The following is a 13,552-nucleotide window of genomic DNA, read 5'->3' as shown; positions in this document are numbered from 1 at the left end:
AAAGATGGGTTAACAATGTTGGGAACAATGGTGGGAACAGTCCCAGTTGACCCCTCAACCCTCTTCTTCTTTAAAGGAGAACACTTGTAATCCACAGGTCAGCGTTCGTGTCTTCATTTGGGATTATCCAAAACCTTAAAGACATTGTGATAAAGACACCCCAGAAACAAATAAACACCAGACATGACAACTGAAGTTGGTAGGAATCGGGCCGGGCACGAACTGGCCACCGGGCCGGGCACGAACTGGCCACCGGGCCGGGCACGAACTGGCCACCGGGCCGGGCACGAACTGGCCACCGGGCCGGGCACGAACTGGCCACCGGGCCGGGCACGAACTGGCCACCGGGCAGGGCACGGACAGGCCACCGGGCAGGGCACGAACTGGCCACCGGGCCGGGCACGAACTGGCCACCGGGCCGGGCACGAACTGGCCACCGGGCCGGGCACGAACTGGCCACCGGGCCGGGCACGGACTGGCCACCGGGCCGGGCACGGACTGGCCACCGGGCCGGGCACGGACTGGCCACCGGGCAGGGCACGGACCGGCCACCGGGCAGGGCACGGACCGGCCACCGGGCAGGGCACGGACAGGCCACCGGGCAGGGCACGGACTGGCCACCGGACAGGGCACGGACCGGCCACCGGGCAGGGCACGGACCGGCCACCGGGCAGGGCACGGACAGGCCACCGGGCAGGGCACGGACCGGCCACCGGACAGGGCACCGGGCAGGGCACGGACTGGCCACCGGACAGGGCACCGGGCAGGGCACGGACAGGCCACCGGGCAGGGCACGGACCGGCCACCGGGCAGGGCACGGACCGGCCACCGGGCAGGGCACGGACCGGCCATCGGGCAGGGCACGGACAGGCCACCGGGCAGGGCACGGACTGGCCACCGGACAGGGCACGAACTGGCCACCGGGCAGTTGTGGGCCTGTCTACATTGTATTTTTTTTTGCGCAGAATGACTAGGACCTGTGTGTTATCCATATCTGGGCTGATTTCTGGTCCCAGTCGGACCCTGGATCGGGCGTCTCATTGAATCTGCATCTGAGTGTGGAAGACAGAAACGTCGCCGCCTCTCTACCGGTAATGAATGTGGTTAAGAAATACCTCTCCCTAATGGCTTCCACCTTTCTCCTATAAAACACCAGCATCAGAAGGCTGTGGCGGACACACACACACACACACACACACACACACACACACACACACACACCTTCCCCCTTCCCCCTTCCCCCTTCCCCCGTCACAAGGCTCATAGTCAGACCCATACCTCCCAGAGGACTTGGTTGTGTGTGTGTGTGTGCCTGTGTGTGTGTGTGTCTGTGTGTTTCTCCCAGAGGACTTTGTTGTGTGTGTGTGTGTGTGTCTCCCAGAGGATTTTGTTGTGTGTGTGTGTGTGTCCCAGAGGACTTTGTTGTGTGTGTCTGTGTGTGTGTGTGTGTCTCCCAGAGGACGTGGTTGTGTGTGTGTGTACCTCCCAGAGGACATGGTTGTGTGTGTGTGTACCTCCCAGAGGACGTGGTTGTGTGTCTGTGTGTGTGTGTCCCAGAGAACGTGGTTGTGTGTGTGTGTGTGTACCTCCCAGAGGACTTTACTAGCTATAAAACATCAGTGAAACAATAAGAGCCGTGCTACAGCAGCGTCCTGGGGCAGCAGCAGGCCGTGCTGAACTCCACTATAATCAGGGGAAACAGGCAGGCTGTGTGACGACTACACACTGATGTGAAACAGTCAGGGATCTGTTTAGGGAGGTAGTTAGTCAGGGCTCACAGGGACCTCTGTGTGTTCACAGAGGTAGGTAGTTAGTCAGGGCTCACAGGGATCTCTGTGTGTTCACAGAGGTAGGTAGTTAGTCAGGGCTCTGTGTGTTCACAGAGGTAGGTAGTTAGTCAGGGCTCACAGGGATCTTTGTGTGTTCACAGAGATAAGTAGTTAGTCAGGGCTCTGTGTGTTCACAGAGGTAGTTAGTTACACTGATCTGAGGTTGCTTGCATCTGGGTTGTTCCAGGAAATGAGTGCCTTTTGCATCCCTTTGCTATGTTAAGTCAAACGTGTATTTATTCTACAAGCCTGTTATATTAAATGAAGAGCCCTTTACTGACGACCCCCCTGAAGACATGTTAACTCACCTCTCCCCACACTGTGTCCAGGTGTTCTCCATCATGGGAAAGCCCTGTCTCCAGGTGTTCTCCATCCTGGTAAAGCCCTGAAGACATGTTAACCCACCTCACCCCACACTGTCTCCAGGTGTTCTCCATCATGGTAAAGCCCTGTCTCCAGGTGTTCTCCATCATGAGAAAGCCCTGTCTCCAGGTGTTCTCCATCATGGTAAAGCCCTGTCTCCAGGTGTTATCCATCATGGGAAAGCCCTGTCTCCAGGTGTTCTCCATCATGGTAAAGCCCTGAAGACATGTTAACCCACCTCACACTGTCTCCAGGTGTTCTCCATCATGGTAAAGCCCTGAAGACATGTTAACCCACCTCACACTGTCTCCAGGTGTTCTCCATCATGGTAAAGCCCTGAAGACATGTTAACCCACCTCACACTGTCTCCAGGTGTTCTCCATCATGGTAAAGCCCTGGAGACATGTTAACCCACCTCATACTGTCTCCAGGTGTTCTCCTCTCCTCCCCTCTCCTCCCCTCTAACTCTACTCCCCTCTCCTCTCCTCTAACTCTCCTCTAACTCTCTCCTCTCCTCTAACTCTCTCCCCCCCTCTCCTCTCCTCTAACTCTAACCCTTATAACACATGACACCATTATTAATGAGGTTATTATAACACACAACACCATTATTAATGAGGTTATTATAACACATGACACCATTATTAACAACAGGTTATTATAACACACTACACCATTATTAACAACAGGTTATTATAACACACTACACCATTATTAACAACAGGTTATTATAACACACAACACCATTATTAATGAGGTTATTATAACACATGACACCATTATTAACAACAGGTTATTATAACACACTACACCATTATTAATGAGGTTATTATAACACAATACACCATTATTAATGAGGTTATTATAACACATGACACCATTATTAATGAGGTTATTATAACACACTACACCATTATTAATGAGGTTATTATAACACACTACACCATTATTAATGAGGTTATTATAACACACTACACCATTATTAACAAGAGGTTATTATAACACACTACACCATTATTAATGAGGTTATTATAACACACAACACCATTATTAATGAGGTTATTATAACACATGACACCATTATTAACAACAGGTTATTATAACACACTACACCATTATTAACAACAGGTTATTATAACACACTACACCATTATTAACAACAGGTTATTATAACACACTACACCATTATTAATGAGGTTATTATATCACACTACACCATTATTAACAACAGGTTATTATAACACACTACACCATTATTAATGAGGTTATTATAACACACAACACCATTATTAATGAGGTTATTATAACACACGACACCATTATTAACAACAGGTTATTATAACACACTACACCATTATTAATGAGGTTATTATAACACACTACGCCATTATTAACAAGAGGTTATTATGTTATCACAGTACACCATTATTAATGAGGTTATTATAACACACTACACCATTATTAATGAGGTTATTATAACACACGACACCATTATTAATGAGGTTATTATAACACACGACACCATTATTAACAACAGGTTATTATAACACACTACACCATTATTAATGAGGTTATTATAACACACTACACCATTATTAACAAGAGGTTATTATGTTATCACAGTACACCATTATTAATGAGGTTATTATAACACACTACACCATTATTAATGAGGTTATTATAACACACGACACCATTATTAATGAGGTTATTATAACACAATACACCATTATTAACAACAGGTTATTATAACACACTACACCATTATTAATGAGGTTATTATAACACATGACACCATTATTAACAACAGGTTATTATGACACACTACACCATTATTAACAACAGGTTATTATATCATTGTAAGTACTGTTTTGTCGAACAAATGTATTGATAGCAAGATTCAAACAATTTTGAGAACAGGTAGCAAGACAGAAGCTTTCTCCCCCAGCTCTGTCTGTCTGTCTGTCTGTCTGTCTGTCTGTCTGTCTGTCTGTCTGTCTGTCTGTCTGTCTGTCTGTCTGTCTGTCTGTCTCTCTCTCTCTCTCTCTCTCTCTCTCTCTCTGTGTCTGTCTGTCTGTCTGTCTGTCTGTCTGTCTGTCTGTCTGTCTGTCTGTCTCTCTCTCTCTCTCTCTCTCTCTCTCTCTGTCTCTGTCTGTCTGTCTGTCTGTCTGTCTGTCTCTCTCTCTCAGCTGTAAGCACATTTGTCTCGTCTCCTTTCTAACTCTCTAATACAAAACATTTCCTATCAAACAGCCTGTTAGTTACACACATTGATCAGAAATAACAGAGAAGGTAAAGAGAAAGGAAGAGATTAAAGGGCCTGAGAGTGTCTGTGAGAGGATTCAGTGGAACGAGGGCACCGGGGTCAGCTCTTCAAAGTGAACTGCTTAAATTGACTTGAGGAAAACCCAATAACCAGATTGAGAAATCTGCTTTGGAACACAGTGGCGTTCCGGAACCCCCATGGTGCTTCACGGAGCTTCATGAAGCCCCCCTAGTGGGGACAAAGAGACACCCCACACTCTGGAATCTGCTCTGAACACCCCCAGAACAGAGGGCCCAACTGTTCCCCTTCTGGGAGATTGGAGAGGGGGCCTGGGAGGAGAAAGGGCCTGGGGGGGAGGTTTGGGGGAGGGGGTAAGAGGGTAGCAAAGGGGTGAGGCAGACAGGCGTCTTTGGGGACTGGGGTGACCCTAAAACAATGATGTCCCCTGGATAGGCTGACGGAGAGGTAATAGACTGGTCTGTTGTTGTCTGAGTGATGGAGGGTCGAACCAAGGGGCTCCAGCTCAATACAGCAGTGTTGAAGACTGAGACTCAAGCCATTCCACACAGATTGTATCTTTCTGGTCTCAACAACATAACCGTGAGGCAACACAGCTGCACAGTCACTGGGTTTCTACCTGATTCTCCTGAATGGAGACCTCTCCTCCCTTTCTAATGGCAATATGCCACAGTATAACGTTAGCAATATTTCTTTGAAGACATTCCTCCGTCCTAATTTCATCAGACGGATGGCAGGTTTCTAAGCAATCTGTAAAGAATGAATGTGGGTGTAAAAGTGACAGAGGAGGGTCAGCTGTGTGACTGATCAGCAGGCCAGGAGAAAGAGGAGGAGTTCATATCGAGCTCAGAACAAGTAATGAGGAGCTGAGACAAAAGGAGCTGGAATAAAACCACAGAGCAGGAGAAAGGAGGAGGGAATGGCCTGGAGCTCCAGGAGTCATCAAAGATGAGACAGTCACACACAAAGAGATGAATGCTCTCTCTCTCTCTGTCTGTCTGTCTGTGTCTGTCTCTCTCTCTCCCTCTGTCTGTCTCTATCTATCTCTCTCCCTCTGTCTCTCTCTCCCTCTGTCTCTATCTGTCTGGCTCTGTCTCTATCTGTCTGTCTCTGTCTCTCTCTGTCTCGCTCTGCCTCTGTCTCTTTCTGTCTCTGTCTCGCTCTGGCTCTGTCTCTCTCTGTCTCTATCTCGCTCTGCCTCTCTCTGTCTCGCTCTGCCTCTGTCTCTCTGTCTCTATCTGTCTGGCTCTGTCTCTCTCTGTCTCTATCTGTCTGGCTCTGTCTCTCTCTCTGTCTCTATCTGTCTTGCTCTGTCTCTCTGTCTCGCTCTGGCTCTCTCTGTCTCTGTCTCGCTCTGCCTCTCTCTCTCTCTCTCTGTCTCTGTCTCGCTCGGGCTCTGTCTCTCTCTCTCTCAAAATACCATCTCACCAGGAGCTTTTCATTCTTTAGAAACCATCAGTCAGTCAGCCATGACAGGAGCTTCTGTGGGAAGATGGCTGCCGTCTGTCCACCCTCGTTAAAAACGACCCATAAAACAATGACTGGTGTCTGTTGTTCAAATAAAGCTTAATCATCATCATCACCATCTTCATCATCATCACCATCGTCCTCTTCATACATCATCGTCATCAAAGGTGTTTTCCCCCCAGTGAAATACAATGTGTGTGTGTGTGTGTGTGTGTGTGTGTGTGTGTGTGTGTGTGTGTGTGTGTGTGTGTGTGTGTGTGTGTGTGTGTGTGTGTGTGTGTGTGTGTGTGTGTGTGTGTGTGTGTGTGTGTGTGTGTGTGTGAGTGAGTGAGTGTTTGTATGTGTTGTGGAACCTAAGCTCACAGCAGAATGAGTCACCTCCATGTTTCCATATGAAGAGGAAAACCAACCAGGTCTTCATGCATCAGACATACTGTGAGGCAAAGCTGTTTTTCCCCATGGAAATGCAATGTGTTTTATTCCCCATGGAAATGCAATGTGTTTTTTCCCCATGGAAATGCAATGTGTTTTTCTCCATGGAAATGCAATGTGTTTTTTCTCCATGGAAATGCAATGTGTTTTTCTCAAAGGAAATGCAATGTGTTTTATTCCCCATGGAAATGCAATGTGTTTTTATTCCCCATGGAAATGCAATGTGTTTTTCCCCATGGAAATGCAATGTGTTTTTTCTCCTTGGAAATGCAATGTGTTTTTTCCCCATGGAAATGCAATGTGTTTTTTCCCCATGGAAATGCAATGTGTTTTATTCCCCATGGAAATGCAATGTGTTTTATTCCCCATGGAAATGCAATGTGTTTTATTCCCCATGGAAATGCAATGTGTTTTATTCCCCATGGAAATGCAATGTGTTTTATTCCCCATGGAAATGCAATGTGTTTTATTCCCCATGGAAATGCAATGTGTTTTATTCCCCATGGAAATGCAATGTGTTTTATTCCCCATGGAAATGCAATGTGTTTTTTTCCCCATGGAAATGCAATGTGTTTTATTCCCCATGGAAATGCAATGTGTTTTTTTCCCCATGGAAATGCAATGTGTTTTTTTCCCCATGGAAATGCAATGTGTTTTTTTCCCCATGGAAATGCAATGTGTTTTATTCCCCATGGAAATGCAATGTGTTTTTTCCCCATGGAAATGCAATGTGTGTTTGTGTTGTAATTTACAGCAGTATGAGTCCCCTCTGTCTCAGTCGAAAGAGGTGAACCAACCAAGTGGACAATTACAACCTTTTACTTCCTTTCCACTTCACCCAGAGAACACTGACTCAAGCCCCTCTGTTCTACACACAGCCCCAGTTACACAGACAAGACTTCAAATCCCATTCAGTAAAACCCTAGATTCTCCCTCCTTCCTCTCTCTCTTATAAAGCTCTGGAACTCAATAACATTGAGAGGTGCTGAATCAGCAGCTGATTCACTGCTGAGAGCCCCAGCAGATCCTCCATGTGTGACTCTGACAAGCAAAATGTTCTGGACAATCCACCATTCTAAAGAGAATCCCGGAACAGAGTGCCATCACAATGACATCGGTCAGCCAGTGTCTCTGCGCGGACAATGGGTGACAGGAGTGGAGGAGGGGTTAACATGGCGGGAGGCTTTGAAGAGACCTGTGTCCTTAAAACCTTTGAATGGATGAGTGAAACAGACTAAAGGCTGTCCACCCCTTTCATTAGCTGTGTGTGTAGAAACACCGTGGAGCATGTGAATACAGACTGTGACATGTTGATGATAACCTATAGGGGAATGGGCCATAAGGGAAGTCTCTTTGGCAGTATGAGTGTTCTGTAACCTAACTGATCTTCAGTCAGTTTTCACTGATACTACAATTCTGTTTGACCTTGTAGACTGAGGGTAGGTGGGGATGACCTGCAGGGATTTCCTGCACATTCAAAGGAAGTTTTTCTATATAATGTTTCAAGATCAATGGGATGCCTCCTAAGCACACAGCCAAGACAACACAGGAGTGGCTTTGGGACAAGTCTCTGAATGTCCTTGAGTGGCCCAGCCAGAGACTGGACTTGAACCCGATCTAACATCTCTGGAGAGACCTGAAAATAGCTGCGGAGCGATGCTCCCCATCCAACCTGACAGATTTTGAGAGGCTCTGCGGAGAAGAATGGGAGAAACTCCCCAAATACAGGTATGCCAAGCTTGTAGCGTCATACCCAAGAAGACTTGAGGCTGTAATCGCTGCCAAAAGTGCTTCAACAAAGTGCTGAGTAAAAGGGTCTGAACCAGCCTGACCGCTGAGATCATTATAACCAGCCTGACCTCTGTGATCAATATAACCAGCCTGATCATTATAACCAGCCTGACCTCTGTGATCATTATAACCAGTCTGATCATTATAACCAGCCTGACCACTGTGATCAATATAACCAGTCTGATCATTATAACCAGCCTGACCACTGTGATCATTATAACCAGTCTGATCATTATAACCAGCCTGACCACTGTGATCAATATAACCAGTCTGATCATTATAACCAGCCTGACCACTGTGATCATTATAACCAGCCTGATCATTATAACCAGCCTGACCACTGTGATCATTATAACCAGCCTGACCACTGTGATCATTATAACCAGCCTGACCGCTGAGATCATTATAACCAGCCTGATCATTATAACCAGCCTGACCACTGTGATCATTATAACCAGCCTGACTGCTGTGATCATTATAACCAGTCTGATCATTATAACCAGCCTGACCACTGTGATCATTATAACCAGCCTGACTGCTGTGATCATTATAACCAGCCTGACCACTGTGATCATTATAACCAGCCTGACCGCTGAGATCATTATAACCAGCCTGATCATTATAACCAGTCTGATCATTATAACCAGCCTGACCGCTGTGATCATTATAACCAGCCTGACCACTGTGATCATTATAACCAGTCTGACCACTGTGACCATTATAACCAGCCTGATCATTATAACCAGCCTGACCACTGTGATCATTATAACCAGCCTGACCACTGTGACCATTATAACCAGCCTGACCACTGTGACCATTATAACCAGCCTGACCACTGTGATCATTATAACCAGCCTGACCATTATAACCAGCCTGACCACTGTGACCATTATAACCAGCCTGACCGCTGTGATCATTATAACCAGCCTGACCACTGTGACCATTATAACCAGCATGACCACTGTGACCATTATAACCAGCCTGACCATTATAACCAGTCTGACCGCTGTGATCATTATAACCAGCCTGACCACTGTGACCATTATAACCAGCCTGACCACTGTGACCATTATAACCAGCCTGACCACTGTGATCATTATAACCAGCCTGACCACTGTGATCATTATAACCAGCCTGACCATTATAACCAGCCTGACCACTGTGACCATTATAACCAGCCTGACCGCTGTGATCATTATAACCAGCCTGACCACTGTGACCATTATAACCAGCCTGATCATTATAACCAGCCTGACCACTGTGATCATTATAACCAGCCTGATCATTATAACCAGCCTGACTGCTGTGATCATTATAACCAGCCTGATCATTATAACCAGCCTGACCATTATAACCAGCCTGACCGCTGTGATCATTATAACCAGCCTGACCACTGTGATCATTATAACCTGCCTGACCACTGTGACCATTATAACCAGCCTGACCACTGTGATCATTATAACCAGCCTGACCATTATAACCAGCCTGACCACTGTGACCATTATAACCAGCCTGACCGCTGTGATCATTATAACCAGCCTGACCACTGTGACCATTATAACCAGCATGACCACTGTGACCATTATAACCAGCCTGACCATTATAACCAGTCTGACCGCTGTGATCATTATAACCAGCCTGACCACTGTGACCATTATAACCAGCCTGACCACTGTGACCATTATAACCAGCCTGACCACTGTGACCATTATAACCAGCCTGACCACTGTGACCATTATAACCAGCCTGATCATTATAACCAGCCTGACCACTGTGATCATTATAACCAGCCTGATCATTATAACCAGCCTGACTGCTGTGATCATTATAACCAGCCTGATCATTATAACCAGCCTGACCATTATAACCAGCCTGACTGCTGTGATCATTATAACCAGCCTGACCACTGTGATCATTATAACCTGCCTGACCACTGTGACCATTATAACCAGCCTGACCACTGTGATCATTATAACCAGCCTGACCACTGCGACCATTATAACCAGCCTGATCATTATAACCAGCCTGACCACTGTGATCATTATAACCAGCCTGACCATTATAACCAGCCTGACCACTGTGACCATTATAACCAGCCTGACCACTGTGATCATTATAACCAGCCTGACCACTGTGACCATTTTAGACCAAGCCTCCGTTGGCAATGAGGTGCCCTGGCTCTGTGGGGGAACTTCCCCGTCGATCCCGTCTCACAAACGTCAGCGAATTGAACAGAAGGTCTTGCCTTTATGTGACCTTTAGGTCATCCTGAGCTTAGTGGGCACCACAGCAGGGCCTCTCCTGAGCTTAGTGGGCACCACAGCAGGGCCTCTCCTGAGCTTAGTGGGCACCACAGCAGGGCCTCTCCTCAGCTTAGTGGGCACCACAGCAGGGCCTCTCCTCAGCTTAGTGGGCACCACAGCAGGGCCTCTCCTGAGCTTAGTGGGCACCACAGCAGGGCCTCTCCTCAGCTTAGTGGGCACCACAGCAGGGCCTCTCCTCAGCTTAGTGGGCACCACAGCAGAGCCTCTCCTCAGCTTAGTGGGCACCACAGCAGGGCCTCTCCTCAGCTTAGTGGGCACCACAGCAGGGCCTCTCCTCAGCTTAGTGGGCACCACAGCAGGGCCTCTCCTCAGCTTAGTGGGCACCACAGCAGGGCCTCTCCTCAGCTTAGTGGGCACCACAGCAGAGCCTCTCCTCAGCTTAGTGGGCACCACAGCAGGGCCTCTCCTCAGCTTAGTGGGCACCACAGCAGGGCCTCTCCTCAGCTTAGTGGGCACCACAGCAGGGCCTCTCCTCAGCTTAGTGGGCACCACAGCAGGGCCTCTCCTCAGCTTAGTGGGCACCACAGCAGGGCCTCTCCTCAGCTTAGTGGGCACCACAGCAGGGCCTCTCCTCAGCTTAGTGGGCACCACAGCAGGGCCTCTCCTCAGCTTAGTGGGCACCACAGCAGGGCCTCTCCTCAGCTTAGTGGGCACCACAGCAGGGCCTCTCCTCAGCTTAGTGGGCACCACAGCAGGGCCTCTCCTCAGCTTAGTGGGCACCACAGCAGGGCCTCTCCTCAGCTTAGTGGGCACCACAGCAGGGCCTCTCCTCAGCTTAGTGGGCACCACAGCAGGGCCTCTCCTCAGCTTAGTGGGCACCACAGCAGGGCCTCTCCTCAGCTTAGTGGGCACCACAGCAGGGCCTCTCCTCAGCCCCGGTTCAATGTATCGACCTCACTTGACTGTGTTGTTCAATACTTCACACTGACTACACTCTTAAAGACACAGGAAAACAAAACACTCCAACAGGAACATTGTTTTATTTTAAATGGACCATTTCTTATTTTTCAGATCATAATTACATCATTTCAACCCAGTGAAGGAGAGAAGGAACCCAGTGAAGGAGAGAAGGAACCCAGATGCTCGGTCAGACTAATGAAACTAGTATCATTTATGAAGAGAGTATATTTACACTGAAAGGATATAAGAATCAGAGCCCCACATAACTGATGGACGATGTCCCAAATGGCACCCTATTCCCTATGTGGTGCACTACTTTAGACCCGAGCCCTTGATCAAGGGTAGTGCACGACATAGGGAATAGGGTGCCATTTGGAACACAGAAGTCGATGATGCCTTTCACAAAATCCCAAACGGTTGGTTTTTGAAAATAAAATGAACTACTGATGAGGCACGTGTCTGAGGCAAAAAATAAAATAAAGAATAGACAAAAAAATAATGTAATTGGAATATAAAGTTAAATAACAGACCAGTTGGTTAATACTCAAGCATTTATAATACAAAATAAAACAAAACCCAGAGAAAATGTGTTCATCCCAAATTGCACCCTATTCCCTACATAGTGCAGACTACTTTTGTAGTGCAGACTAGAGTGCCATTTGGGACTCTCTTCCGACTACACTACCAGCCCAGAACATGGGTTAGAGGAGGAATTCCATCTCACATTATAAAGCTTATTACGACCCCAAATCATTCATCAGCATTAGAAGAAAAAAAATAGTTATTTACAATCATATTGTCCAACACTATTAATAGTTTGAATGACAACGTAAAATCACCTTAGTGCGCCAACGTGGGGACAGAAACTAACTGTAACCGGGGGAGTGGGGGGGTGTTAATAGTCACAACCTTCTAGATTTCCTGTTTCCATGTCAGAGGTGAATAAAGGATTGATGTGCAGTAGGATCTGGACCTCCAACAGGTATTTCCTGCACTCCAGACTACATTATGTATAGATGTGTGTGTACACACACACACACGGGAAGACTCTGTTGTCTTGCTGCTCTGACAAAAATGCGTCTTCCACACAGTAGACAAGGGTTGTGTTCCAAACGGCTCCCTATTTAGACCAGTGGGCCCTGGTCACCGTACGCAGTCAGGGTGTAACGTAACAATAGTGTCCCTCCAGCCCAGGGAGGGTGAGGGGGGCGGGGGGAGGGGGCGTGGCAGAGTAAACAGGACAATCCATTGGTTTAGTTTTTGGTTAACTACTCAGTCCACCTTCACTACGCTGTAGATCTTGGTGACGAACCAGAAGCAGGCGAAGAATCCAATCGTTCCTGATGGAGAGAGAGAGAGACAGGAAATGTAATTGACAGAAAGAGAGAAACTATGAAAATCACACTTTCCCAGGGCCATTTGTCAATCCCACATCCTGCTGTCTAGGAAACTCTCATTGCTACGACAACAGACACCATCTGACTGTGTGTGTGTGAAAACGAGTAGAGCTGCACCTCAACCTAAACCCCAGAAAGGCAGCATAACAGTCAGGGTGGGAGGATGCCCAGTCCTATTTGGTCCAGTCCATTGAACTAGACTAATGAGGATAACCTCTGCCCTCTGACCTAGTCCATCCTCCTCATGGCAAGCTACAGTATGATGCCGCCCCCCCCCCCCCCCTCCCAGCTACCTACCTGTGAATAAGAAGAAGATGAGAGCCATGATCATGGTGTAACCAAAGTAGAGGATGGTGCTAGCCAATCCTGTGATCTGGAGCTTGGAGAAGAAGTAGTGGATGGCATAGACCAGGAAGTAGACGGCCGTGAAACCACTGGTCAGGAAGGAACGCCACTGCCAGTGGTAGTCCTGATGGAGAGAGACAGAGAGAACAGTTAGATATCTCTGTGTTTATAACATCGTTACTAAGACAAGACCACTGGTCAGGAAGGAACACCACTGCCAGTGGTAGTCCTGATGGAGAGAGACAGAGAGAACAGTTAGATATCTCTGTGTTTATAACATCGTTACTAAGACAAGACCACTGGTCAGGAAGGAACACCACTGCCAGTGGTAGTCCTGATGGAGAGAGAGAACGTAGCAATCCCTCAATTAAACTTCCTGTTATTCCTTTCATCCTGTCTCCTCTCCTTCTCAACCGTAGT

At 47.4% G+C, this 13,552-nt stretch overlaps 1 protein-coding gene across 4 annotated transcripts in view; it reads right to left on the bottom strand.

Moving 5' to 3' along the window:
* Positions 1-1,181: 1,181 nt before the first annotated feature.
* Positions 1,182-13,552, bottom strand: part of LOC110512784 (transmembrane 9 superfamily member 2-like) — a 32,499-nt gene continuing 20,128 nt past the window's right edge. For 2 of the 4 annotated variants that reach the window (XR_005037352.1, XM_036951481.1), the window contains exons 16-17: positions 13,085-13,256; positions 11,452-12,730 (exon numbers count right to left, since the gene is read on the bottom strand). Coding sequence is in view for 2 of the 4 variants with exons in the window: in XM_036951481.1 (XP_036807376.1) it covers positions 12,663-12,730; positions 13,085-13,256 (240 nt within the window). In the remaining 2 variants the exon portion in view is untranslated. Of the gene's footprint in view, positions 1,222-11,451; positions 12,731-13,084; positions 13,257-13,278; positions 13,467-13,552 lie in introns of those variants that run through there. The other 2 variants (XR_005037351.1, XM_036951482.1) reach the window with 2 other exon arrangements.

The sequence above is a fragment of the Oncorhynchus mykiss genome, chromosome 18 (assembly GCF_013265735.2).
Source record: "Oncorhynchus mykiss isolate Arlee chromosome 18, USDA_OmykA_1.1, whole genome shotgun sequence".
Classification (NCBI taxonomy): domain Eukaryota; kingdom Metazoa; phylum Chordata; class Actinopteri; order Salmoniformes; family Salmonidae; genus Oncorhynchus; species Oncorhynchus mykiss.
The sequence above is the reverse complement of the archived record's forward strand: the minus strand, read 5'-3'. Positions and strand labels throughout refer to the sequence as shown.